At 42.1% G+C, this 27,617-nt stretch overlaps 1 protein-coding gene across 1 annotated transcript in view; it reads right to left on the bottom strand.

The window, feature by feature from the left end:
• Window positions 1-27,617, bottom strand: part of APC2 (APC regulator of WNT signaling pathway 2) — a 122,408-nt gene that overhangs the window by 61,227 nt on the left and 33,564 nt on the right. The window contains exon 3 of the mRNA XM_069739755.1: window positions 5,800-5,958. Coding sequence (XP_069595856.1) covers window positions 5,800-5,958 — 159 coding nt within the window. The remainder of the gene's footprint in view (window positions 1-5,799; window positions 5,959-27,617) is intronic.

The following is a 27,617-nucleotide window of genomic DNA, read 5'->3' as shown; positions in this document are numbered from 1 at the left end:
TAAAGTCACCAATGACCTACTAACTTCCAGGAGCAAGCGACACTACTCTGTCCTCCTTCTCCTGGACCTGTCTTCTGCCTTTGACACTGTGGACCACTCCCTTCTGCTACAAATCCTCTCATCTCTTGGCATCACAGACTTGGCCCTTTCCTGGATCTCGTCATATCTGACAGATCGAACATTCAGTGTCTCCCTCCCCACACCACCTCCTCACTTCGCCCCTTGTCAGTCGGTGTTCCTCAAGGCTCTGTTCTAGGACCCCTACTCTTCTCCATGTACATGTACACTTTTGGCCTGGGACAGCTCATAGAATCCCACGGTATGCAGTACCATCACTACGCTGATGACACGCAGATCTACCTATCCGGACCTGACCTCACCTCCTTACTTACCAAAATCCCGCACTGTCTGCTATTTCAGCCTTCTTTTCTGCTCGCTTTCTACAACTGAACATGGACAAAACAGAATTCATCATATTTCCCCTATCTCACTCTACCCCTCCACCTGACCTATCCATCAATGTCAATGGCTGCTCACTTTCCCCAGTCCCACACGCCCGGTGCCTTGGGGTGATCCTCGACTCTGCCCTCTCTTTCAAGCCACATATCCAAGCCCTTGCCTCCTCCTGCAGTCTCAAACTCAAAAATATTTCCCGGATCCGTGCTTTCCTTGACCGCGACACCGCAAAAATGCTAGTGCATGCCCAGAGACTCCAGTTCAAAACCCTCACAATGACATACAAAGCCATCCACAACCTGTCTCCTCCATACATCTGAGACAAGGTCTCCCGGTACCCTACCTACATGCAACCTCCGATCCTATCAAGACCACCTTCTCTACTCCCCTCTCATCTCTTCTTCCCACAACCGCATCCAAGACTACTCCCGTGCTTCCCCCATACTCTGGAACTCTCTACCCCAACACATCAGACTCTCGCCTACCATAGAAACCTTCAAAGAGAACCTGAAGACTCACCTCTTCCGACAAGCATACAGCCTGCAGTGATCCTGAACTTACTGAACGACCGCACAACCTGCCCTACCCTATCCTAGTGTTTCATCACCCATCCCCTGCAGACTGTGAGCCCTTGCGGGCAGGGTCCTCCCTCCTTAGGTACCCGTGTTCCTTGTTTTTTGCTCATGTTTAATGTATTTGTCTATATTTGCCCCGTATTCACATGTAAAGCGCCATGGAATAAATGGCGCTATAAAAATGTATAATAATAATAATAAAAATCAACTGCGTTCAGATGCACGACATCATGGAAAAAAAATGTCCCTCCCCCATCACAAAATTCGTATGCTTAACCACTATTCTACCATTTCTTGCTATAAAATTCTCAACTTTCCTATTTACTTTAATTCTTATTTTATTAATTTTTTTCGATGGTTCTGGCAGCGACCCACTCCCATCTAGGAACAATGTCTGACCAAACGATCTTCAATTTTGAATAGTATAACCACAGGCGCAACACACTGTGATGTATATCCCTGATCACATCCCTGCATGTTTGAACACCAAAGTCGTTACCCCAACATGCAGCACCAAAACTTCTGGATAATGATCAAACCAAGTGCAACAATAAAATTCTGGTAACACCTTCTGCCAACTCATGCCTCATACCCCCAGCCACCTAACTACCTTGACAAACCCATCTGACACCCCTTTCTGTGCACATCCACCATAAACGCCCCCCAATATACAATTGAATGTCCTAAAATCCAAACTAAACGCAGACCACCTAACAGTCAAAAGAAAAAGGGAGGGGGAATAATTATAAGTACACTTGCCACTAAATTATTTATTTTAAACATGGATAATACCAAGACATATCTTGTGTCAAGCACAATTAATCAGACAAGTTATTTTAACCACCTAGTGCACCAAATTTGGACGCACAAACAGCTTATATCTCTTCGCTTTCCACCTGCCTATTTTTTGTGTTACCTCCAAAAGAAGACCCCTAGATTCTGTCTCTGTCTCTGCTAAACTTCTGAACGGATGAGGAGCAAATCTATCCACTTCTAAACCCAACCCTGTTAGGCACTTTTGAAAAACTGCAGTAAACTGATAGCACGATAACAAGGAGCCATCTTCATGTTGCAATAAAGGACCTGAAACAGTCCCTCTCAGCCCCAAAAATCACATAATGCAACATACAGGGCACATTTTAGAACCCTCCAACACTACTTTCATTCCTCTTCTCGACTGATCCGTTTGTGACAGACTCACCCAGAATTCAACTGAATCTCATATCTCCCACACACCCTTTCTCAGTAAACCTTCTCCCTTAACCGATGACGATGGCACCAGCTCACCAATTCTAATAGCCCCAAAAGAGGCCCAAGAAAAAGCCAACTGAACTAGTGCCACATTAAGAGGCAAGCTGCACACCTGAACTAACCTGTTCCCCAATTCAAACAGGCCTACGGGAATCTACTTTCAAGTGCTTTTTCTGAAAACCTTTTAACACTCGGCCCACCAAAAATTTCTTAGTAAAATCCATAACTCCTTGAAAGGCTATCCCAGCCAACCATCTATTAAGTTGTGCAACCAACCGACCTCCCTCACTCCCCCACATGACCTAACCAAAACAGCAAAGCCCCTACTTGATCCTATTCTGATATGACATTGTCTAGTTGCCTAGTCCACAACACCAAGTTCGTCCAAGCTGCCTCAAACATCGCCCACATGTTATCTGCCAAGGAAGCTCTTATTAATTTCCCTTATGGAGTTGACGATGCAGATAAATTATTTATCGCCATCACTACTGAAAGATTTTCGCAATGGAATCTGATCTTCTAATTGCGGAAAAATTGTCCCCAAACCAATAATGCCACGATAATTGGAACAAATTCCAATAAAGTAAGGTTCCTAGTAAATCCCGCTTCCACCCAACATTTTGCCCTTCAAAATAAGCACCAAAACCTGTACTACTTGCTACGTCAGTAAACAACTTGCAATTGAAATTCTCGACCAACTCAGTAATCATTAGTTACCAACCTTTAAACTTTTCCAGAAGCCCTTCCCACGCTAATAGGTTCTGCCAGAGATTCTTTGTTAGGTGAATTAAATGATGAGGTGTGGTAACCCCAGCCGTGGCTGCTGCCAAATGCCAGGAAAAAACCCTACCTATCTGCATAATCCAGCAGGCAAAATTAAGTTTCCCCAGCAGCGATTGAAGCTATCAGTCTAACTTTTTTGAGCTGATGAAACTCCACCCGCAGTGCTGCAGTTCTTTCTTCAGGCAACCTGCACTTAATTCGAACTGTGTCTATAGTGATTCCAAGAAAACTAAGACAAGTTGTGGGACCTTCTGTCTTCATCTGAGCTAAAGGAAGCCCAAAGCGCTGAGCTACCCATTCTGTTAACCTCAACAACAACTGGCAAACAAGTGGACCTGGTGGACCGATACATAAAAAATTGTCTTAGTAATGAATAACTGATGAAACCCTTGCCATAACCTAACAAATGTAAACTATCAACATGAACAGGTAGTAAGCTAAAAGTGGATTCAATATCCATTTTTGCTAATAATGCACCACTTCCAAAACTCCTAACCCACTTGACTACCTCATCAAACGAGGTATAAACCACAGAGCAAAGATCTGGATCAATACCATTGCTCTCCGAAAAACCTTTTGGGAAAGATAAATGCTGAATGAGCCAAAATTTATTCGGATCCTTCTTAGGCACTACTGCCAACAGAGAGACTACCAAATTGGATAATGGAGAGGTGCAGACTTCAAATAATTTTTAAGCTTAAAGCAAACCTCATGAGATGGTACAGGAATCCTAAAACCTAACTGAAAACCATTTCCAACAACAAAGCCATATCCCGATTTGGATATCTAGATAAGGGACCATCCCGTGCAGGTTCACCGGAGTCTGCCCCTTTTCCAATGTCCCCACCAAGGCTTACCCTTTCCTTTTCTAAAGCAGCAAGCTGCTCCATGTGATGTCTCAGTGCATGAGGAGCATTGGTGTCTAAATTTACAATTAGCCCCGAACTTACATTGGCCCTCATTAAACTGCCAGCAAAGTCCAATTTTTAACCCAACATTCCCAGCCTGTGCTGAGACCCCCGATGTTCCAAATTAACCAGAAGAACTGGCTTCCCATGAAAGGACTGACCAAAATGCCACGGAGCCATCACCTTCAATCACAAGCCTATATCCCTTAGGTTCCAGCGTATACTGCGCCATGAAAGGACTGACCAAAATGCCACTGAGCCATGCAGTGTATACTGAGCCGCACTACTTTTCTCTGTCTAAACTGTTTATCGTTCCTCAACCACATCTGACCCCCATAAGTGCAATGTGCTTCCCCACTCGCATCTAAATAGCAAAAAAGGACAGAACAATTCTCTGGAGCTTTTTCCCCAATTATACTGGCAAATATGATAAAAGCCTGTAACTAATTCACAAAAGTCTGTGGAATTAACCGCCATCTACGCTTTTCTTCCTCTTCTTTTTTACTTTCTTGAAGCCTGGAAGCCTGGTCCTGTGGTGAGTTGCAGGCCTAGGCTCCGTCTTTGCTGGCCTCAGCTGCCTAATAGAATTCCACCTCAGCCTGGATGTGCGGCCCAGGACAGGAAGTGGAAGGTCCCGGCAAGAAAGGTCCCTGGTGGGCTCCTGTGGTGCCTCTGAGGCCTATGAGCCATTTCAGGGGACAGGTGCTTCGGCGGTCTGGCCATGCGCACTCGCCATTGTTTCTGTCTCATCACTGCGCAATGGCCCACCAACAATGTCCTGGGCACTGGACATCAGCCTGTCCCCATCTATGCCACCGGCAGCATTCTGAAACTGCTCCAGTAACTAGTCAACCGCTGACATCACTGGCCATGTCACTTCAGGAGGGCAGGTAAAGATGGGGACACCTTTTTCTGTGGTACCTACGTACAGATGAATGCTCTGCAGCCCCTTCTATCTTCTCATTTGAAAATTACCACCTCCTCAATATGTCCTCCTTAACTTTGACTCCACTTGCCCAGCTACGTACAGAGCATTTAACCCCTTGTCGGCCCCTAAAGCCATATGTCACTATGCCCATGTGTCACTCTGTTTATTTACTGGGGCTCCATTTTTCTTTTCTAATATCATCCCATGCTATGACCAAATACTGGACATAATTAATAGAGATTTATATGAAAGTTTCATGAAACGCTCTCATTATTCCATTAAAATAAATTATCTTAAAGTGTATCCTATTTTGTTCTATCTTCTGGGACCTCATTGACGTGTCAGAAGATAATTATTTGATGTGGGACTCCCACCAAACATTAGAGCAAACAGTGAAACCCTGCTTTGCCCCTTCAGCTTTCACCTCAAAATTTTCTTTATGGCCAAGTTATGTTAACAGCAGTTTTATTCACATCAATGAAACTGAATCATCGCTGAAGTTAATGAATTTGCTGTGGACATAGCTTGGCAATACAGAAAACGCTGAGTGGAGAAGTCATGGTACTTGTCATCATTTTAATGACCAGTGAAGTACAGTGAAGGAAGTATTTGATCCCTTGCTGATTTTGTAAGTTTGCCCACTGACAAAGACATGAACAGTCTATAATTTTAAGGGTAGGTTAATTTTAACATTGAGCGATATAATATCAAAAATAAAATCCAGTAAATCATATTGTATAAATTATAGACTGTTCATGTCTTTGTCAGTGGGCAAACTTACAAAATCAGCAAGGGATCAAATAATTATTTCCTTCACTGTACAATCTTATCAAACTCTATCAATGTCATGTAATGATAAACCACACCAGAGGACTGTGAAGTATTCTTCCACTCTCACCTTCATGTCAGATGTGTCATGTTCTAGGCGGCTCAGTTGGCTGCTGTTATCCTGCAGCTCCCTTCTCAGGTGGGAATTCTCCTTCTTCAGGTCCTCTACCTGGCGGACTAGCTGATCATATGAGGCTGGAGAGCCAGTTAGTCCAATTCTTGCACACACCTACACAAATCATAAAAAAACACAAAAGTTGTTATATGATGACTGCGAAAGGCCAATGCTAGGAGTATACGCGAAAAGATCGTTCTCTTCTTCTGTATCTACTCCCGGCAGCCCTCCTTCCTTATTCCTCACCTGTTGCCTGACTCCTGTGTCTGACTAACAGGTCAGAGGAGGCAGATCACCTACACTGGAGTGACCAGACACAACAGGCAGGCGGACAGGAAATAGGTAGTGAAGGCAGGAGAGCAGCAAGTGCAATGTCCCTCCCCGAAGCACTTTCAGCTTATCTGCATACGATTTTAATGCTGGATTTCTCAGAAACTCCACAACAGATTTCTACAATCAAGGTATGGATTTAATCAGCATGAAAGCGTCTGTACATACATGCCATTAGTTGGAGGTATTAAATCCTCATGACAGGTTCCCTTTAAAACACTGTATTGCAGATATCAGGCTCATTATAGTCTATAAACGTACACCCCAAATGTTATGTGAACATAATTTATTAAATATTTTAAGAAATATAGCTTTCATCTAGAGTCTGAATGGCTGTGAAGACCGGTTTGCTGCAATGACAAAGCCTCGCAATCTTTTGGCAATGAATGTGTTAAGCATTGCGGATCTCTGCCAGCTTAGGAACTGATCCGTTCTGTAGCGTTACAGCTGTAATGTCACTCAAATCGACCTCATTTATGTAAATTGTGGATGAAGTCCACCAATCACAGCACCTGGCTACAGAGAAAATATCATGGCAACAACCAATCCCAACCCCTGATGTGATCTTCAGCAGGAGATGAGCTCAGTTGCATTTTAATGTGTTGTCTCCTAGTGAGACACTGTGAGACATAACATGGCCGCTTCTTGTGCAGGAATGTAAGATTTTTGTGGGTTATAAATTGTGTCATATATATTTCTACAAACAGAAGAGAAATGATTTGTCCAGGAAAGATAAGTCTTTAAAAAAGACAAACGTCTCTAGCAGCGAGCATTGCATTGATGCCAGACACTTGGCGTCACCACCCAAGGTTAAGAAAATCTGTACAAACCATGTACAGCCCGTTAATGCAGGCGTGTGATAAGAAAGTAAATAACGTTATAATTAGTAAGACAACAATACACGGTATATTATCTAATTATAACATAACCTTTATCTTATAAATACCAGGTACAGAAGGTCTAGTTATACATAATGCACGATATAGCCATGGCTAACTACTAAATAGCCACAGTAGAGGATTACCGTGCGGAGTCCCAGAACCTTATAAAAAAAATTCTTACAAAAGGGTAATAATGAAAGCAACCTAAAAGAAACTAACAATGAGACAGACAAAATACACCGGGAATTAGTGTTGACTTCAACCACAACCAAATGCACATAAAGGAACGACAATCAATTTTTAACAATCCAGTCATAACTCCCAGGATTGTAGACGGCAGAAATAAATTGTGAAAAAACACTGGTCTTTTTTTACAGGCAGTTCCTTTAGGAGTACAGGAAAGGTAGAGAAATATTGGAGGGGAGGAAATTATATCCATCAGATGTCAAAAGGGGAGAGTATGTAGATATTTTGCACTACATGTATTAAAAGCCAGCAGGTCTAAACAGCAAAATAGAACTATTTGCATTTGGTAATTAAAAAGAGAACTCATCACAAAATTTTCAACCAGTGAACATACAGTGGGGCAAAAAAGTATTTAGTCAGTCAGCAATAGTGCAAGTTCCACCACTTAAAAAGATGAGAGGCGTCTGTAATTTACATCATAGGTAGACCTCAACTATGGGAGACAAACTGAGAAAAAAAAATCCAGAAAATCACATTGTCTGTATTTTTTATCATTTTATTTGCATATTATGGTGGAAAATAAGTATTTGGTCAGAAACAAAATTTCATCTCAATACTTTGTAATATATCCTTTGTTGGCAATGACAGAGGTCAAACGTTTTCTGTAAGTCTTCACAAGGTTGCCACACACTGTTGTTGGTATGTTGGCCCATTCCTCCATGCAGATCTCCTCTAGAGCAGTGATGTTTTTGGCTTTTCGCTTAGCAACACGGACTTTCAACTCCCTCCAAAGGTTTTCTATAGGGTTGAGATCTGGAGACTGGCTAGGCCACTCCAGGACCTTGAAATGCTTCTTACGAAGCCACTCCTTCGTTGCCCTGGCGGTGTGCTTTGGATCATTGTCATGTTGAAAGACCCAGCCACGTTACATCTTCAATGCCCTTGCTGATGGAAGGAGGTTTGCACTCAAAATCTCACGATACATGGCCCCATTCATTCTTTCATGTACCCGGATCAGTCGTCCTGGCCCCTTTGCAGAGAAACAGCCCCAAAGCATGATGTTTCCACCACCATGCTTTACAGTAGGTATGGTGTTTGATGGATGCAACTCAGTATTCTTTTTCCTCCAAACACGACAAGTTGTGTTTCTACCAAACAGTTCCAGTTTGGTTTCATCAGACCATAGGACATTCTCCCAAAACTCCTCTGGATCATCCAAATGCTCTCTAGCAAACTTCAGACGGGCCCGGACATGTACTGGCTTAAGCAGTGGGACACATCTGGCACTGCAGGATCTGAGTCCATGGTGGCGTAGTGTGTTACTTATGGTAGGCCTTGTTACATTGGTCCCAGCTCTCTGCAGTTCATTCACTAGGTCCCCCCGCGTGGTTCTGGGATTTTTGCTCACCGTTCTTGTGATCATTCTGACCCCACGGGGTGGGATTTTGCGTGGAGCCCCAGATTGAGCGAGATTATCAGTGGTCTTGTATGTCTTCCATTTTCTAATTATTGCTCCCACTGTTGATTTCTTCACTCCAAGCTGGTTGGCTATTGCAGATTCAGTCTTCCCAGCCTGGTGCAGGGCTACAATTTTGTTTCTGGTGTCCTTTGACAGCTCTTTGGTCTTCACCATAGTGGAGTTTGGAGTCAGACTGTTTGAGGGTGTGCACAGGTGTCTTTTTATACTGATAACAAGTTTAAACAGGTGCCATTACTACAGGTAATGAGTGGAGGAAAGAGGAGACTCTTAAAGAAGAAGTTACAGGTCTGTGAGAGCCAGAAATCTTGATTGTTTGTTTCTGACCAAATACTTATTTTCCACGATAATATGCAAAAAAAATGATAAAAAAACAGACAATGTGATTTTCTGGATTTTTTTTTCTCAGTTTGTCTCACATAGTTGAGGTCTACCTATGATGTAAATTACAGACGCCTCTCATCTTTTTAAGTGGTGGAACTTGCACTATTGCTGACTGACTAAATACTTTTTTGCCCCACTGTAGATACTTACCTATGAAAGAACTTTCATCAACTGGGCCCGGAGGTTTAGCATTTAGTTGCAGAGGGACAAGACTGTCTACAATGGCCATTTCTGGTGGTACAATGTGTAACTTTGCTGTAGCACTGGGGACTGGATGAATAGCTGGGTTAGCTAAGTGCTATCAGTAAAAAGATGGCTCAGTGGTTACCACTACAGCTTTGCAGCACTGGGGTCCTGAGTTTAAATCCCACCAAGGACAACATCTGCAAGGAGTTTGTATGTTCTCCGCATGTATCATGGGGTTACCCCAACAGTGTGGAGCCAAAAGACCACAGCGTCTGATTGCTCCTACTCCACGGCTGAGAAGAAGCACTTCTCCTTCATTTTAAAAGGTGTTTATTACTTCTGGTAGAACGGAGGTTAATTGGCCGTGTTGGAAATTTCTGTGCTCACAGCTGAGGTCAGTTAGCCACTCCTTTCCCCTTTATAATCTAGGCTCTGATGCAAATCCTTGTCAGAGCTAGCATTTGCTGCATGGCTTCTGGAGGGAGAGGAGTTCATACGAGAAGGAGTGTTGGAGGAGTTATCTGTGACTGTTGCTTGGTTTGTATGTGTGGTAATTCTCTAGCCTTCTCTATTTTGGTTTATTCCCCTACCTCCATGCCCCGGTACATTCCTCTGTTATATGTAAGTGAATATTATGAATGCCTGGAGTTTTCTGTTAACCCTTGTTTGTGTTCTCTTGTTTGTTGTGTTGGTGTACTACGGTGCACAGTAGTGCCCCACTTCCATCGATGGGGGAAGAGAACAGATGGAGGGCTGATTCAGGAGATAAGGCAAGGGTGGAGGCCCCAGCATCTTCACCTTCAAAAGTATCCCGGGGAATAGGGCGAGCTAGGGCACCCTCAAGTGTTAGGGACAGGGAAGGAGCCCCTGGTCCCGGGACAATCGACAGCTGTATTGTGACACTGTGTTTGCCTGGGTTTCCTCTAGGTACTCCGGTTTCCTCCCACATTACATACTGTCAGGGAATTTATATTGTGAATCCCAATGGGAACAGTGATGATAATGTCTGGGGGTGGAGTGTGCTCTGGTCTTAACTATCCATCTAATGCCATAAACTAAACTGCTTTCTAATATACTTGAATAAAAAGTAACATATCTTTCACTAATTACTATATCTAACTGATTATATATTTTTTTTTTCTACAACTTCCTTTTTGATGAAGCTCATGTGCATGCTGGGATACTCAAACAAAGTGTCATCAGGGAAGCAGAAGCTGTGGTCATTGCTGCAGCCCCTGCCCCGTCCCCGAAACAAAGCATCATCAGTGACACTCATTTCGGGGGCTGGGCTTGTCTTTGTTCTGTCAATGTGCGATGTGCACAATGACAATGCTCTCTCTTGCAGGCTTAGATGAATACCAACGAGCCTGTTTGTCTTACAACACAGTTAATACTGCACTCTGTTTCAGGCTTGTAGGTATTCATGTAAGCCGGCAAGAGAGAGTGTTCTCATTGTGCACACCACACAGGGACTAGCACTCTGCTACTTCGTTTTAAGGGAGGGGTCAGGGGCTGCGGCAGTGACCCTTCCTTTGAATATCCCAGCATGCACTGGGATTCTCAAACATAGCTTCATCAAAAAGGAAGTTGTAAAAATAAAAGAGAAAAGCATTTGGTTATCTAGCTGGGAAGGATGGGGGATTTTTAATTCAAGTTTAGATTATGGCACTAAATAGGTAGGTATTAAGGATGAAAATTAATCTGTTTTTCAGACCACCATTTCATTAATGAGAACCTTTTACCAGTTTGAGTATGTTAAACTGGCCACATGGAATAATTGCTGCATGGCTGAGTAAAACATGGTTTTTATTTTTATAGTTCAAGTGGGTATTACTAGAGATTTGTCTCTGAATCATGTACCGCTTCCCTTGTAGTAGTTTGACTAATCATAAGCAGGCAGAAACACACAAGGGAGAAAAGAACACGCCCTCTTCTCACTTATCTCTACAGCTACTATGTAGAGATACAATGAACACAACCCTCGTGGTAACATGCAACAATGAAGGAGACTGCACTGTATATACAGTGGGGCAAAAAAGTATTTAGTCAGTCAGCAATAGTGCAAGTTCCACCACTTAAAAAGATGAGAGGCGTCTGTAATTTACATCATAGGTAGACCTCAACTATGGGAGACAAACTGAGAAAAAAAAATCCAGAAAATCACATTGTCTGTTTTTTTAACATTTTATTTGCATATTATGGTGGAAAATAAGTATTTGGTCAGAAACTAAATTTCATCTCAATACTTTGTAATATATCCTTTGTTGGCAATGACAGAGGTCAAACGGTTTCTGTAAGTCTTCACAAGGTTGCCACACACTGTTGTTGGTATGTTGGCCCATTCCTCCATGCAGATCTCCTCTAGAGCAGTGATGTTTTTGGCTTTTCGCTTGGCAACATGGACTTTCAACTCCCTCCAAAGGTTTTCTATAGGGTTGAGATCTGGAGACTGGCTAGGCCACTCCAGGACCTTGAAGTGCTTCTTACGAAGCCACTCCTTTGTTGCCCTGGCGGTGTGCTTTGGATCATTGTCATGTTGAAAGACCCAGCCACGTTTCATCTTCAATGCCCTTGCTGATGGAAGGAGGTTTGCACTCAAAATCTCACGATACATGGCCCCATTCATTCTTTCATGTACCCGGATCAGTCGTCCTGGCCCCTTTGCAGAGAAACAGCCCCAAAGCATGATGTTTCCACCACCATGCTTTACAGTAGGTATGGTGTTTGATGGATGCAACTCAGTATTCTTTTTCCTCCAAACACGACAAGTTGTGTTTCTACCAAACAGTTCCAATTTGGTTTCATCAGACCATAGGACATTCTCCCAAAACTCCTCTGGATCATCCAAATGCTCTCTAGCAAACTTCAGACGGGCCCGGACATGTACTGGCTTAAGCAGTGGGACACGTCTGGCACTGCAGGATCTGAGTCCATGGTGGCGTAGTGTGTTACTTATGGTAGGCCTTGTTACATTGGTCCCAGCTCTCTGCAGTTCATTCACTAGGTCCCCCCGCGTGGTTCTGGGATTTTTGCTCACCGTTCTTGTGATCATTCTGACCCCACGGGGTGGAATTTTGCGTGGAGCCCCAGATCGAGGGAGATTATCAGTGGTCTTTTATGTCTTCCATTTTCTAATTATTGCTCCCACTGTTGATTTTTTCATTCCAAGCTGGTTGGCTATTGCAGATTCAGTCTTCCCAGCCTGGTGCAGGGCTACAATTTTGTTTCTGGTGTCCTTTGACAGCTCTTTGGTCTTCACCATAGTGGAGTTTGGAGTCAGACTGTTTGAGGGTGTGCACAGGTGTCTTTTTATACTGATAACAAGTTTAAACAGGTGCCATTACTACAGGTAACGAGTGGAGGAAAGAGGAGACTCTTAAAGAAGAAGTTACAGGTCTGTGAGAGCCAGAAATCATGATTGTTTGTTTCTGACCAAATACTTATTTTCCACAATAACATGCCAAAAAAATGATAAAAAAACAGACAATGTGATTTTCTGGATTTTTTTTTCTCAGTTTGTCTCCCATAGTTGAGGTCTACTTATGATGTAAATTACAGACGCCTCTCATCTTTTTAAGTGGTGGAACTTGCACTATTGCTGACTGACTAAATACTTTTTTGCCCCACTGTAAATAAAACCACAGAAAATCAGTGAAACGATGTCTCAAATAAATCTAATTTATTAAAATAACAGAAGAACAAGGAAAAACTTAAAGAGGGGACACAAAAAACTGCCATATATATTAAAATACACTATGTGAAGATAAAAATAAGCTAAGGATAGTAGTAGTATCCATTGATAATACTGCAATATGTAAATATAAACAGTGCTAAAGATTCATATACACGTTTAGAATATCTACATTAATGACAATAGTGTTGGCCGAGTGTCACCCACCCGTGAGGGAACACGTTGCCGACACCATTGTTAGTAATGTAGATATTCTAAGCAAATATATATACAAATTTCCAGTTTGTCTGATTTTTCTCTTTATAGGTATATTTTTGAATAAAATGTAAATTGTTCTTTTATACTATAAACTACTGACAACATGCCTCCGAAGTTACAAGCAATAAATTTTGTATTTATTTTCTGAAAATGAGAAATGGTCAAAATAACAAAAAAATGCATTGCTTGCAGACCTCAAATAGTGCAAAAAAACAACAAGTTCATAATGATTTAGAAACAACAATACTAATGTTTGAACTCAGGAAGAGTTCAGAAATCAATATTTTGTGGAATAACCATAATTTTTTTTTAATCACAGCTGTCATGTGTCTTGGCATGCTTTCTACCAGTCTTTCACACTGCTTTTGGGTAACCCTATGCCACTCCTGGTACAAAAATTTAAGCAGTTCTTTGATTGCTTGTGACTATCCATCTTCCCCTTGATTACATTCCAGAGATTTTCAATGGGGTTCAGGTCTGGAGATTGGGCTGGCCATGACGGATTTGATGTGGTGGTCCTTCATCCACACCTTGATTGACCTAGCTGTGTGGCATGGCGCATTGTTCTGCTGGAAAAACCAGTCCTCAAAGTTAGGGAACATTGCCTGAGCAGAAGGAATCAACTATTTTTCCAGGATAACTTTGTATGCGGCTTGATTCATACGTCCTTCGCAAAGAGCAACCTGCAAAATTCCAGCCTTGCTGAAGCATCCCCAGATCATCACCGATCTTCCACCAAATTTCACAGTGGATGCAAGACACTGCGGCTTGTACGACTCTCCAGGTCTCCATCTAACCATTAGATGACCAGGTGTTGGGCAAAGCTGAAAATTAGACTCATCATAGAAGATTAACTTACTCCAGTCCTCTATGGTCCAATCCTTAAGATATTTGGCAAACTTCAGCCTGGCTCTCCTTTGCTTCTCAATGATGAAAGTTTTTTTTCTAGCTTTACATGATTTGAGTGCTGTCTCTAGGAACCTGTTACGAACTGTTCTTGCCGTGCACTTCATCCCAGCTGCCATTTCCAATTCCTTTTGTAGGTCACTTGATGTCATCCTGCAGTTGCTGAGTGACATTCGAATATGATGACGGTCATCCCGGTCAGTGGAGAGTCGTTTTCGCCCTCTGCCGCTGTGTAGCTTTGTTGTCCTCAATGTCTGCTGTTTAACCTTGTTGTAATGGACTGCCGTCTTAGAAATGTTAAGGATGGAGGCAACATGATGCTCACTGTGTCCCACTGCTTGTAAAGCCAGAATTGAGCCCTTCTTTTCCTCACTCAAGACTTTTCAACTCCTTTGGCATGGTTAAAAGATATTTTTTCATTCCTATTACTTTTGGGATATTACTAGCACTTGTTTTGCCATCCAGCTTGTCCTATTGCAAGAGGATTGTGAACACCACAGCAGTGTTTTTTATACTTTCCTTCGATAAATAAGATTTGGTTCAGGTGACCACCTAATCAGAAGCACATTAAGTAGAATGAGGAGTACTATGGTTGGAATTCAACTGATACTGGAATGGCTGTCAGATATGTAGAGAAGCTATTTTTTTTTATAAAACTGTGCAGGGGTCTCTTAATTTTTGCCTTGCGAAAGTATTCAGCCCCCTGGAACTTTTCAACCTTTTCCCACATATCATGCTTCAAACATAAAGATACCAAATGTAATTTTTTGGTGAAGAATAAACAACAAGTGGAACACAATTGTGAAGTTGAACGAAATGTATTGGTTATTTTAAATTTTTGTTGAAATTCAAAAACTTAAAAGTGGGGCGTGCAATATTATTCGGCCCCTTTAACTTAATACATTGTTGCGCCACCTTTTGCTGCGATTACAGCTGCAAGTCGCTTGGGGTATGTCTCTATCAGTTTTGTAGATTGATAGCTGAAATCCTTGCCCATTCTTCCTTGGAAAATAGCTCGAGCTCAGTGAGGTTTGATGGAGATAGTTTGTGAACAGCACTTTTCAGCTCTTTCCACAGATTCTCGATTGGATTGAGGTCTGGACTTTGACTTGGCCATTCTAACACTTGGATACGTTTATTTGTGAACCATTCTATTGTAGATTTTGCTTTATGTTTGGGATCACTGTCTTGTTGGAAGACAAATCTCCATCCCAGTCTCAGGCCATTTACAGACTCCAACAGGTTTTCTTCAAAAATGGTCCTGTATTTGGCTCCATCCATCTTCCCATCAAGTTTAACCATCTTCCCTGTCCCTGCAAAAGAAAAGCAGGCCCAAACCATGATGCTGCCACCACCATATTTGACAGTGGGGATGGTGTGTTCAGAGTGATGAGCTGTGTTGCCTTTACGCCAAACATATCATTTGGCAATGTTGCCAAAAAGTTCGATTTTGATTTCATCTGACCAGAGCACCTTCTTCCACATGTTTTGTGTGTCTCCCAGGTTGCTTGTTGCAAACTTTATACAACACTTTTTATGGATATCTTTGAGAAATGGCTTTCTTCTTGCCACTCTTCCATAAAGGCCAGATTTGTGCAGTGTACGACTGATTGTTGTCCTATGGACAGACTGTCCCACTTCAGCTGCAGATCTCTGCAGTTCATCCAGAGTGATCATGGGCCTCTTGGCTGCATCTCTGATCAGTCTTCCCCTTGTTTGAGATGAAAGATTAGATTGACGGCCGGCTCTTGGTAGATTTGCAGTGGTATGATACTCCTTCCATTTCAATATGATCGCTTGCACAGTGCTCCTTGGGATGTTTAAAGTTTTGGAAATCATTTTGTATCCAAATCCGGCTTTAAATTTCTCCACAACAGTATCACGGACCTGCCTGTTGTGTTCCTTGGTTTTCATGATGCTCTGTGCTTCAAACAGAACCTTGAGACTATCAAAGAGCAGGTGCATTTATACGGAGACTTGATTACACACAGGTGGATTATATTTATCATCATTAGGCATTCAGGACAACATTGGATCATGCAGAGATCCTCAATTAATTTTTGGAGTGCGTTTGCTGCACTGAAAGTAAAGGGGCCAAATAATATTTCACGCCCCACTTTTCAGTTTCTGAATTTCCACAAAAATTTAAAATAATCAATAAATTTCGTTCAACTTCACAATTGTATTCCACTTGTTGATTCTTCACCAAAAATTTACATTTGGCATCTTAATGTTTGAAGCATGATATGTGGGAAAAGGTTAAAAACTTCCAGGGGGGCAAATATTTTCACAAGGCACTGTATATAATATATATATATATATATATATACGTATATATATATATATATATATATATATATATATGTATATATAAATATATATATATATATACACAGTATATATATATATATATTTATGTCACGGGGTCCTTCTCCGGTATCACACAATCAACAGAGCTGGAGTATAGTAAACAATTCCAAGACCTTTATTTAGGCAAAAATACGAATGGTCCATATACGATCCACTACACAAAGGATAAGATAGTCCAGAACACGAATACAGTTCAGTAACAGGATAAAATGTTCAACAATCCAGAAGACAGAGGATAACAGTCCATATACTCTTCTTTCTCTCTGAGGTGCTGTGAACACATCATAGTTCCATAAAGGCACAGATGATTGACCTCGTGGAGACCAAAACATCCAACACCGCGGAGACACCATCACGTGTTTCTCAACGCAGTGATCCAGAACACTGCCCCCAAATATGCAAATGCATGTAGAGGAGCTGCGGAGACACCATCACGTGTTTCTCAACGCAGGCATTGAATAGCCAGGCCTTTCCCCGGGAAGGAACAACCAAGGGAAGGGCAGCATCCAATAAAGGAAAACATCCAATAAAGGAAAACCACCTATGCCAAGCATGGTATCCATCCACAGACAGCTGTTTCGGGGTTTTTGCCCTCATCAGTGTGGAGTAGGAATCTGGCTATCAGGAGCAGTGCCTAGTAGAAAGTCTATAAAGGTTGTTCCTTCTCAGGGGCACATTGTTTCAACAAGCTAGGTCAACATGTCATTAGCAAACAATACAGTGCTGTGGGGGCTGATATCAGATGGCTGCAACAGCCATTCTTCAATTAGCAAATAACTCCTTCTACAAGAGAACACCATGAAAATAAGTAAAATAGAAATATACACAAAAATGATACCCACATAGCATATCAAACCATCACAACCTCTCCCTCCCATAATAAGTTAGCACGCTATTTGGTCTACACAGTCTCTGGCCTGCTCACTTTAGTCCACTTTGCTCCACTGTTTATAGTTCCTTGTACAGTGGCAGGGGTTGCAATAATCATGAGCACTTGCCCATAAATTCTCGGGTCCTGGCTTTATCGTCATACCAGGCTTTTTGACTGGGCTGGGCCATTCGCTGATGTTCATTAGCCAAGGTAGCTAGCTGGGCGAGACAGTCTCTGAACTCTATGACCATGAAAATAAGTAAAATAGAAATATACACAAAAATGATACCCACATAGCATATCACACCATCTTTATATCTTCTATATATATAATTGTCTAAGGGTTTTTCCGTCTGTCTGTCTTTCTGTCTGTCTGTTTGTCTGTCCTGGAAATCCCGCGTTTCTGATTGGTCGAGGCCACCAGGCCTCGACCAATCAGAGACCGGCATAGCATCGACGTAGAAATCCCGCGTCTCTGATTGGTCGAGGCCGCCAGGCCTTGACCAATCAGCAACGGGCACAGCGACGATGATGTCATAAAGGACGTAGACATCCCGCGTCTCTGATTGGTCGAGGCCGCGCGGCCTCGACCAATCAGCAACGGGCACAGCGACGATGATGTCATAATGGTTGCCATGGCGATGGGCACAGCATCGACGTAGAAATCCCGCGCCTCTGATTGGTTGAGGCCGCCAGGCCTCGACCAATCAGCGAAGGGCACAGCGACGATGATGTCATAAAGGACGTAGACATCCCGCGTCTCTGATTGGTCGAGGCCGCCGGGCACAGCGACGATGATGTCATAATGGTTGCCATGGCGACGATGATGTCATAAAGGTTGCCTCGACCAATCAGCGACGGGCCCAGTCTGCCGCGAATTCTAGAATCATCATTGTCCATATACTATGGGGACATGCATATTCTAGAATACCCGATGCGTTAGAATCGGGCCACAATCTAGTATATATATATATATACAGTGCTCAGTCAGCCTATATGGGTGCACCCCAACAGTTTGTCAGAAAATCTTTATCTTCCTTTAACCCCTTTCTGACCTCGGACGGGATAGTACGTCCAAGGTCAAATCCCCTGCTTTGATGCGGGCTCCGGCGGTGAGCCCGCATCAAAGCCGGGACATGTCAGCTGTTTTATAAAAATAAAATAAAATCAATAAAAAAAATCAAATCTACGCATATTTGGTATCGCCGCGCTCAGAATCGCCCGATCTATCAACTAAAAAAAAGCATTAACCTGATCGCTAAACAGCGTAGCGAGAAAAAAATTCGAAATGCCAGAATTACGTTTTTTTGGTCGCCGCGACTTGCATTAAAATGCAATAACGGGCAATCAAAAGAATGTATCTGCACCAAAATGCTATCATTAAAAACGTCATCTTGGCACACAAAAAATAAGCCCTCAACTGACCCCAGATCATGAAAAATGGAGACGCTACAGGTATCGGAAAATGGCGCAATTTTTTTTTTTTTTAGCAAAGTTTGGAATTTTCTTTCACCACTTAGGTAAAAAATAACCTAGTCATGTTAGGTGTCTATGAACTCGTACTGACCTGGAGAATCATAATGGCAGGTCAGTTTTAGCATTTAGTGAACCTAGCAAAAAAGCCAAACAAAAAACAAGTGTGGGATTGCACTTTTTTTGCAATTTCACCGCACTTGGAATTTTTTTCCTGTTTTCTAGTACACGACATGCTAAAACCAATGATGACGTTCAAAAGTACAACTCGTCCCGCAAAAAATATGCCCTCACATGGCCAAATTGACGGAAAAATAAAAAAGTTATGGCTCTGGGAAGGAGAGGAGTGAAAAACGAACACGGAAAAACGAAAAATCCCAAGGTCATGAAGGGGTTACGAATCAACATTTTCTATGGGATATCGTACTACAAAATACTCCCACAAATGTGGGCCATTGACTACAAACAAGATTCATTATTTTGCATATACAACAAAGTAATTTTCCTAACAAATTAATTCAAGACCATGCTGTAAAAATGAGTACACCCTAATGAAAATCTTAGGAGTAAAGATAAAGTTTGTACTATAAAATTCTAATTAAAGTACTTGCATCAAAGTTTTTATCCTCTTAATATATTGAAATTGTATAATATATCACTGTGTACTTACAATTGCTCATTTTGCCTTTCTACCCAGCTAATTCTTCTCTTTTCGGTTCTCTATGTACAGTGAGTATGTAAAGTATTCAGACCCCTTTAAAATTTTCACTCTTTGCTTCATTGCAGCCATTTGATAAATTCAAAAAAGTTCATTTTTTCTCATTAATGTACATTCTGCACCCTATCTTGGCTGAAAAAAACAGAAATGTAGTAATTCTTCCAAATTAATTAAAAAAGAAAAACTGAAATATCACATGGTTATAAGCAGGGGTGTCAAACTGCATTCCTCGAGGGCTGCAACCAGGTCATGTTTTCAGGATTTCCTTGTACTGCACAGGTGATAATTTAATCACCTACACACATAATGATTGCAGCACCTTGTGCAATGCTAAGGAAATCTTGAAAACATGCATGGTTTGCGGCCCTCGAGAAATGCAGTTTGACACCCCTGGTCATAAGTATTCAGACCCTTTGCTCAGTATTGAGTAAAAGCACCCTTTTGAGCTAGTACAGCCATGAGTGTTCTTGGGAATGATGAAAGAAGTTTTTCACACCTGGATTTGGGGATCCTCTGCTATTTTTCCTTGCAGATCCTTTCCAGTTCCATCAAGTTGGATGGTGAACGTTGGTAGACAGCCATTTTCAGGTCTCTCCAGAGATGCTCAATTGGGTTTAGATCAGGGTTCTGGCTGGGCCAATCAAGAATGGTGCAGAGTTGTTCTGAAGCCATTCCTTTGTTATTTTAGCTGTGTGCTTAGGGTCATGGTCTTGTTGGAAGGTGAACCGTCAGCCAACTCTGAGGTCCAGAGCACTCTGGAAGATGTTTTCATCCAGGATATCTCTGTACGAGGCCACATTCAGGTTTCCTTCAATGACAACCAGTCGTCCTGTCCCTGCAGCTAAAAACACCCCCATAGCATGATGCTGCCACCACCATGTTTCACTGTTGGGATTGTATTGGACCGGTGATGAGCAGTGAATTGTTTTCTCCACACATACCGCTTAGAATTATCACCAAAAAGGTCTATCTTCATCTCATCAGATCAGGGAATCTTATTTCTCATAGTCTGTGAGTCCTTCATGTGTTTTTTTTTTAGAAAACTCTATGCGTGCTTTCATATGTCTTGTACTGAAGAGAGGCTTCAGTTGGGCCACTCTACCATAAAGGTCTGACAGGTAGAGGGCTGCAGTGATAATTGACTTTGTGGAACTTTCTCCCATCTTCCTACTGCATCTCTGGAGCTCAGACACAGTGATTTAGCTTTCTTCTTTACCTCTCTCACCAAGGCTTTTCTCCTTGCTCAGTTTGGCTGGACGGCAAGGTCTAGGAAGACTTCTGGTGGTCCCAAACTTCTTCCATTTAAGGATTATGGAGGCCACTGTGCTCTTAGGAACCTTGAGTACTGCTGAAATTCTTTTGTAACCTTGGCCAGACCTGTGCTTTGCCACAATTCTGTCTCTGAGCTCCTTGGCCAGTTCCTTTGACCTTATGATTCTCATTTGGTCTGACATGCACTGTGAGCTGTGAGGTCTTATATAGACAGGTGTGTGCCTTTCCAAATCAAGTCCTATCAGTTTAATTAACCCCTTCAAGACATTGCACTTTTCCATTTTTGAGTTTTTGCTTTTTGCTCCCCTCCTTCCCAGAGCCATAACTTGTTTTTTTGCGGGACAAGTTGTACTTCTGAACGACATCATTGGTTTTAGCATTTTGTGTACTAGAAAACGGGAAAAAAAATTCAAGTGCGGTGAAATTGCAAAAAAAGTCCAATCCTGCACTTGTTTTCTGTCTGGGTTTTTTGCTAGGTTCACTAAATGCTAAAACTGACCAGCTTTTATGATTCTCCAGGTCATTACGAGTTCATAGACACCAATCTATGTTATGTTTTATCTAAGTGGTAAGAAAAATGTCAAACTTTGCTAAAAAAAAAAAAAAATCCGATACCCGTAGCGTCTCCATTTTTCATGATCTGGGGTTAGGTGAGGGCTTATTTTTTGCGTGTCGAGCTGATGTTTTTTATGATAGACTTTTGGTGCAGATACGTTCTTTTGATCGCCCGTTATTGCATTTTAATGCAATCTTGTGACGACCAAAAAAATGTAATTCTGGAATTTTGAATTTTTTTCTCGCTACACCGTTTGGCGATCAGGTTAATCTTTTTTTTATTAATAGATCGGGCGATTCTGAACACGGTGATACCAAATATGGGTAGGTTTGATTTTTTTATTGTTTTATTTTGAATGGGGCAAAAGGGGGGTGATTTAACCCCTTAGCGACCGCCGATACGCCTTTTAACGGCGGCCGCTAAGGGTACTTAAACCACAGCGCCGTTAATTAACGGCGCTGTGGAAAAAGTAAATAGCTCCCCCCAGAGTCGGATTTTCTCCGGGGTCTCGGCTGCCGGGGGTAGCCGAGACCCCAGAGAACATGATTCGGGGTTTTTTTTGGCCACCCACTTTCCAGGCATTTTAGGGAATACCACGGTAGATCCACTAAGGGATTAATATTTTGCGGCATCCAAGTAGTTCCAAAAAACTGGAGGGGAGGGGACTACATAAAACTAATGTCACGCACCGAATCTAGGTGGATTTTTATGCTGGATAGCCTGGCCCCTAAGGGTCTTAATCATGAATTGGAGCTTTATGCTTTTAAATAGTTATCTACTTAAGTATGACTCAGTATTCTTGTTTTTTTTTCTCTTCCCCCCCCCTTTTTTTAACAAATTATATATAAAAATTCCCCCCTTCTTCTTTTATATATTTTTATAATAATTGTCTCTCTCGAATATAGATTTCTTAATGTATTTTTTAATGTATTTATTTAACAATAAAAATTTTTTAACATTAGTACATAGTAACATAGATCACCTATTATTCTGAGGTATGCCATCAGGTCCATGGACTTATAAGTCTACAGCCTCTTCCTGTAGCCTAGCGACACTCTCATGCACATACATGCATTTAGTTTTTTGTATAGTGGGCTTTTATATCCTATATAGAGCAGCAGACAGCCAGGGACCTCTAGCCCTGACGAAGAAGGTCCGGTGACCTTCGAAACGCGTAGGCAATAGAGGCCCTGTTCGGCACTTGTCTCCTGCTCCATTTTCTTGTAGCTCCGGGTGACGTCACCCAGACCATGCCCCCCTATTCCCTGTCGCAGTGTAGCGGCGCCCCTGGCCAGGACGCCGCTTGTCTACTTTCTCGGCGTGCGCGTGGCAGCCAGGCGCCAATAGGGAGGACGCTCCCCTCGGGCCTGTCGCTTCACGCTGCCGTCCGGACCTCCGGACCTCGGACTCACCTCGGACTCACGGAGGAGCGTCTGTCTTCATCACTTCAGCCCTCCATCAAGCTTCCGCAGTCCAAGTCCTGGCACTTTAACCACTCAGTAAGTGCTTTATGTTAACCCTTTTGTGGGTACTTTTTAGTTCATTATATTTATTATCTAGGAGATAGGTAGCGCGGTGGCCTAACTTTTAGTTTTACTCCTCTGCATATACATGACAGGCTTGGCGCAGTAGCCGTCTAGGCACCTGCAGCTTCCCTTTACTCCTACACCCACTATCATTCGGAGCGCCGGTGTATTTATTATATTATTTCTTTTAGCTCTTTCTGTGCACATACACCTAGGCAGCTTCAATGGCGTTTAGGGCATTGAGACATGATAGGGATTATCGTTTAACCCTTGTTAATAAACAATTTTCTTTTAACATTTCCCCTCCCCCTATGGATGAACAAGCAAGACAATTATTGAAAACATTAGAGAAACTTTTAATTACGGAAATGAGGGACATATGGGAGGTGGCCACACTTGAGAAATATGTACAGACTAACATTATTCCGAAGGGATTAGTGATTTATAAATCCCTAGCAGGGGACTTCGGGGACCCCCAAATACAGCAAGACTGGGATGATATGTTCAATAATTTTTCAAAGCAAACTTTGCAATTTATCATAGACAAACGGAGGATAAAATTGAATCATACGAGCCAACAAATTATTGCGCTTTTTGAACAGCTCGATGAATATGAAAACTTGGCTGACTTCCAAACTCTCACTGATAGCATACTGATCAGATTAAAAGAAAAAGAGAAAGAAATCATAGCCAAAAAAGTGAGGAAATTTCACAGAGATAGGGTGCCTAATGCACTCTCTGATAATATGGCGTACTGCCGAGAAACGCATTCGCCTTCTGCTAGTATACATCAAGCTTCTATGGACCTCGTAGTCCTAGATGAATACAATGAAACTCCAACACACAATACGCTAGATCGTTCGGAAATTTTTTCAACTTATACTAACACAAATTCCACCCAGTATACACCTGTTTCCATTGGTAATAGGAATCAGGTTAATATTAGACCGTCTGTTAATTCAGAAGCAGCCAACGTATCATTTGATTTTAGTACCCACGAACATTCAGGGCCATCATTAGAACTACAAGAGTCTCCTATTGCTTCCACCTCCAACTATTATGCCCCACTATCTCTAATTGATGATACGGATGACACCTTTAGGAGCAATGAATTACCTGGATCAAGCCAGAGCGCAAGTATGGCACCTAATCTAGGAACCCATAATGGCTATTCAGATAAAAATAAAAGATTGATGGAAGTAAAATATGGCACTAATACCCCCATTACTCAAAAACGACAACAAAAAAGACCAGAAGGGGTTACTAATAATAATAATAAAATTAAAAATAACCCCCAAAAAATCTCCAGCCTTATACCAAACAGAGGTAGAGGATTTAAAACACAGACTAAAATCACTCGGGATTTTTTTCGGTCACATACTCTAAAACCAAAAGAGGTAGGAGGGGGGGGGAAACTCTCCAAAAAGAAAATAAAAAATTCCCTCCCCTCCACCCAAAAAATATTTAACCTGAGTTCGCATGTACTTTCGGATAACGAAAAGTCCCTCTTACAAAAGGGACTGAAATTCGCACCAACCACAACAGCAAAACCTTTTAACCTTTTCATCAGTATGAAGCAGTTTTTGCGCAATTTGGCCATTAAGAAATATTTCCTCAAAAAAGCACCACAAGTCCCTAATCCTGTTTCTCATGAGTACATACAGACTTCGCTATCTAATCCCTCTACATTTCATCCCGTACAAGAATACTCAAATGCCTTTCGGTCTTTTGAAACTGCGGTCACACAGGATATTAGGAAAATGAGGAGAAAGAATCCCAAATATATATCCCAAAATTTAAATAACTTTGAACGGAAGGCACTACTGGACCTTCAAGTAAACCATGATATTATTATACGTCCAGCGGATAAAGGGAGTGGGATTGTTATCCTCAATAAAACCACATATCAGGAGGAATCTGATAGACTCTTGAATGATGAGACTACCTATAGGAAATTAAATAGTGACCCTACTGAACGGTATACCAAAAATTTGAATATTTTAATATCACGAGGTAAATCTTCAGGTATTGTAAATAAAAAAGAATCTTTATTCATCATGAACAAAACCCCCAGTGTGGCGGTGTTCTACTACCTCCCTAAAGTCCATAAAGATGCAATGCGCCCACCTGGGAGGCCTATTATTTCGGGGATCAATTGCCTGACAGCTAATCTGTCACGCTACATAGACACACACCTCCAAAAATGCATGCCTATTATCCCCGCATATCTTAAAGATACTAGTCAAGTGCTCCAAATATTGGAAAAAATCGAATGGGAAAGTGGCTTCACACTGGGGACATTAGACATAAAATCTCTGTATACAGTAATAGACCATTCAAAAGGATGTGAAGCGGCAGAACACTACCTTAATAAACTGGCCACCCACAAGAAACCACAGATCCAGTTCATTGTGGAAAGTATTTTATTTATTTTGGAACATAATTATTTCACCCATGATGGCCAATTTTACCTCCAAACACGGGGCACGGCTATGGGCACTTGTTTCGCTCCCAGCTACGCAAACATCTATGTAGCCAAGTGGGAGGAGCTACATATTTCGCTCACAAAAAGCCCCAATACTGGCTTGATTATGTGGAGGCGTTTTATCGATGATATACAATTCATCTGGAATGGCCCCCAAAGAGAATTAGATGCATTTATTGCCAATCTCAATTCTAATGACTTTGGGTTGGAATTTACGGCCACTACCAGCAAATCCGAAATACATTTCTTAGACCTAAACATCTTTATTGAAAATAATCGGATACTAACTAAATGCCACCATAAACCAGTAGACTCTAATGGATTTATTGATATTAATAGCTGTCATCTACCGATTTGGTTGACTAATATTCCCAAAAGCCAATTTACCCGGGTAAGACGTAATTGCACTAAAAAACGAGACTATATAATAGAAGCAGAACAACTTACCCAGAAATTTCTGGAAAAAGGATACCCCAAAGACCTACTAGATGTGGCTAAACAGGAGGTCTATGAAACATCGAGGAATACCCTAGTACAGAGAACAACTAGGGATAAATTTACTCCAACTAATATCCCTACACAAATTCATCAGTTACCTATTATTACGCAGTTCCATTATGGATACAAACAGTTTACTAAAATCATGTATAAACACTGGTCAATCCTCCAGACGGACAAAGTAATAGGGGAACTGCTACCAAAACGACCCAAATTTGTTTTTAGAAAATCACAAACAATAGGTAACATTATAGCTCCAACTACCAACAAGGGTCCTGCAAAGAGTATATCCTCAAAAAATCCAGGCTTTGTACCTTGCGGCACTTGTTCCTGTTGTGTGCGTACAAATTTTAAAAAAATAAAACAGCTTAAATTTTTTAACTCTAACGCCACTGAGGAATTTACTATTAAAGACCAAATTTCATGCTGGTCGTCAGGAGTTATTTACTTAATCAAATGCCCCTGTGGTAAAATTTACGTGGGTCGCACTAAACATAAATTGAGGGACCGCTTGAAAGAACATTTTAATAATATAGAAAAAGGCTTCATTGGCCACCCCCTTTCCAGGCATTTTAGGGAATACCACGGGGTTAGGGGTGGGGCTAGGGTTAGGGCTAGAGGTAGGGTTAGGGGTAGGGTTAGGGGTAGGGTTAGGGGTAGGGTTAGGGCTAGGGGTAGGGTTAGGGGTAGGGTTAGGGCTAGGGTTAGGGGTAGGGTTAGGGCTAGGGTTAGGGGAAGAGCAGTTGGGGCTAAAATTAGGGTTAGGGGTAGGGTTAGGGCTAGGGGTAGGGTTAGGGCTAGGGTTAGGGCTAGGGTTAGGGCTAGGGTTAGGGGTAGGGTTAGGGGTAGGGTTAGGGCTAGGGTTAGGGGTAGGGCTAGGGTTAGGGTTAGGGCTAAATTTAGGGTTAGGGTTGGGGCTAAATTTAGAGTTAGGGTTGGCGCTAAATTTAGGGTTAGGCTTCTTTCACACTTACGTCGGTACGGGGCCGTCGCAATGCATCGGCCCGACATACCGACGCACGTTGTGAAAATTGTGCACAACGTGGGCAGCGGATGTAGTTTTTCAATGCATCCGCTGCCCAATCTATGTCCTGGGGAGGAGGGGGCGGAGTTACGGCCACGCATGCGCGGTCAGAAATGGCGGATGCGACGTACAAAAAAACGTTACATTGAACGTTTTTTTGTGCTGACGGTCCGCCAAAACACTGATCCAGTGCACTACGGACGCGACGTGTGGCCATCCGTCACGATCCGTCGGCAATACAAGTCTATGGGCAAAAAACGCATCCTGCGGGCACATTTGCAGGATCCGTTTCTTGTCCAAAATGACGGATTGCGATGGATGCCAAACGACGCAAGTGTGAAAGTAGCCTTAGGGCTAGGGTTAGGGTTGGGGCTAAAGTTATGGTTAGAGTTGGGATTAGGGTTAGGGTTTGGATTAGGGTTGGTATTAGGGTTAGGGTTGGCATTAGGGTTACGTTTGGGATTAGGGTTAGGTTTGGGATTAGGGTTAAGGTTAGGGTTGTGATTAGGGGTGTATTGGGATTAGGGCTAGGTTTGAGGTTAGTGTTGAGATTAGGATTAGGGGTGTGTTGGATTTAGGGTTTTGATTAGGGTTATGGTTAGGGTTGACATTAGGGTTGTTTTGGGGTAAGGGTTAGGATTATCGTTAGGGTTAGTGATTAGGATTATGGATCGGGTTGGG

This window comes from Ranitomeya imitator, chromosome 1 (assembly GCF_032444005.1).
Source record: "Ranitomeya imitator isolate aRanImi1 chromosome 1, aRanImi1.pri, whole genome shotgun sequence".
In the NCBI taxonomy this organism is placed as follows: domain Eukaryota; kingdom Metazoa; phylum Chordata; class Amphibia; order Anura; family Dendrobatidae; genus Ranitomeya; species Ranitomeya imitator.
The sequence above is the reverse complement of the archived record's forward strand: the minus strand, read 5'-3'. Positions and strand labels throughout refer to the sequence as shown.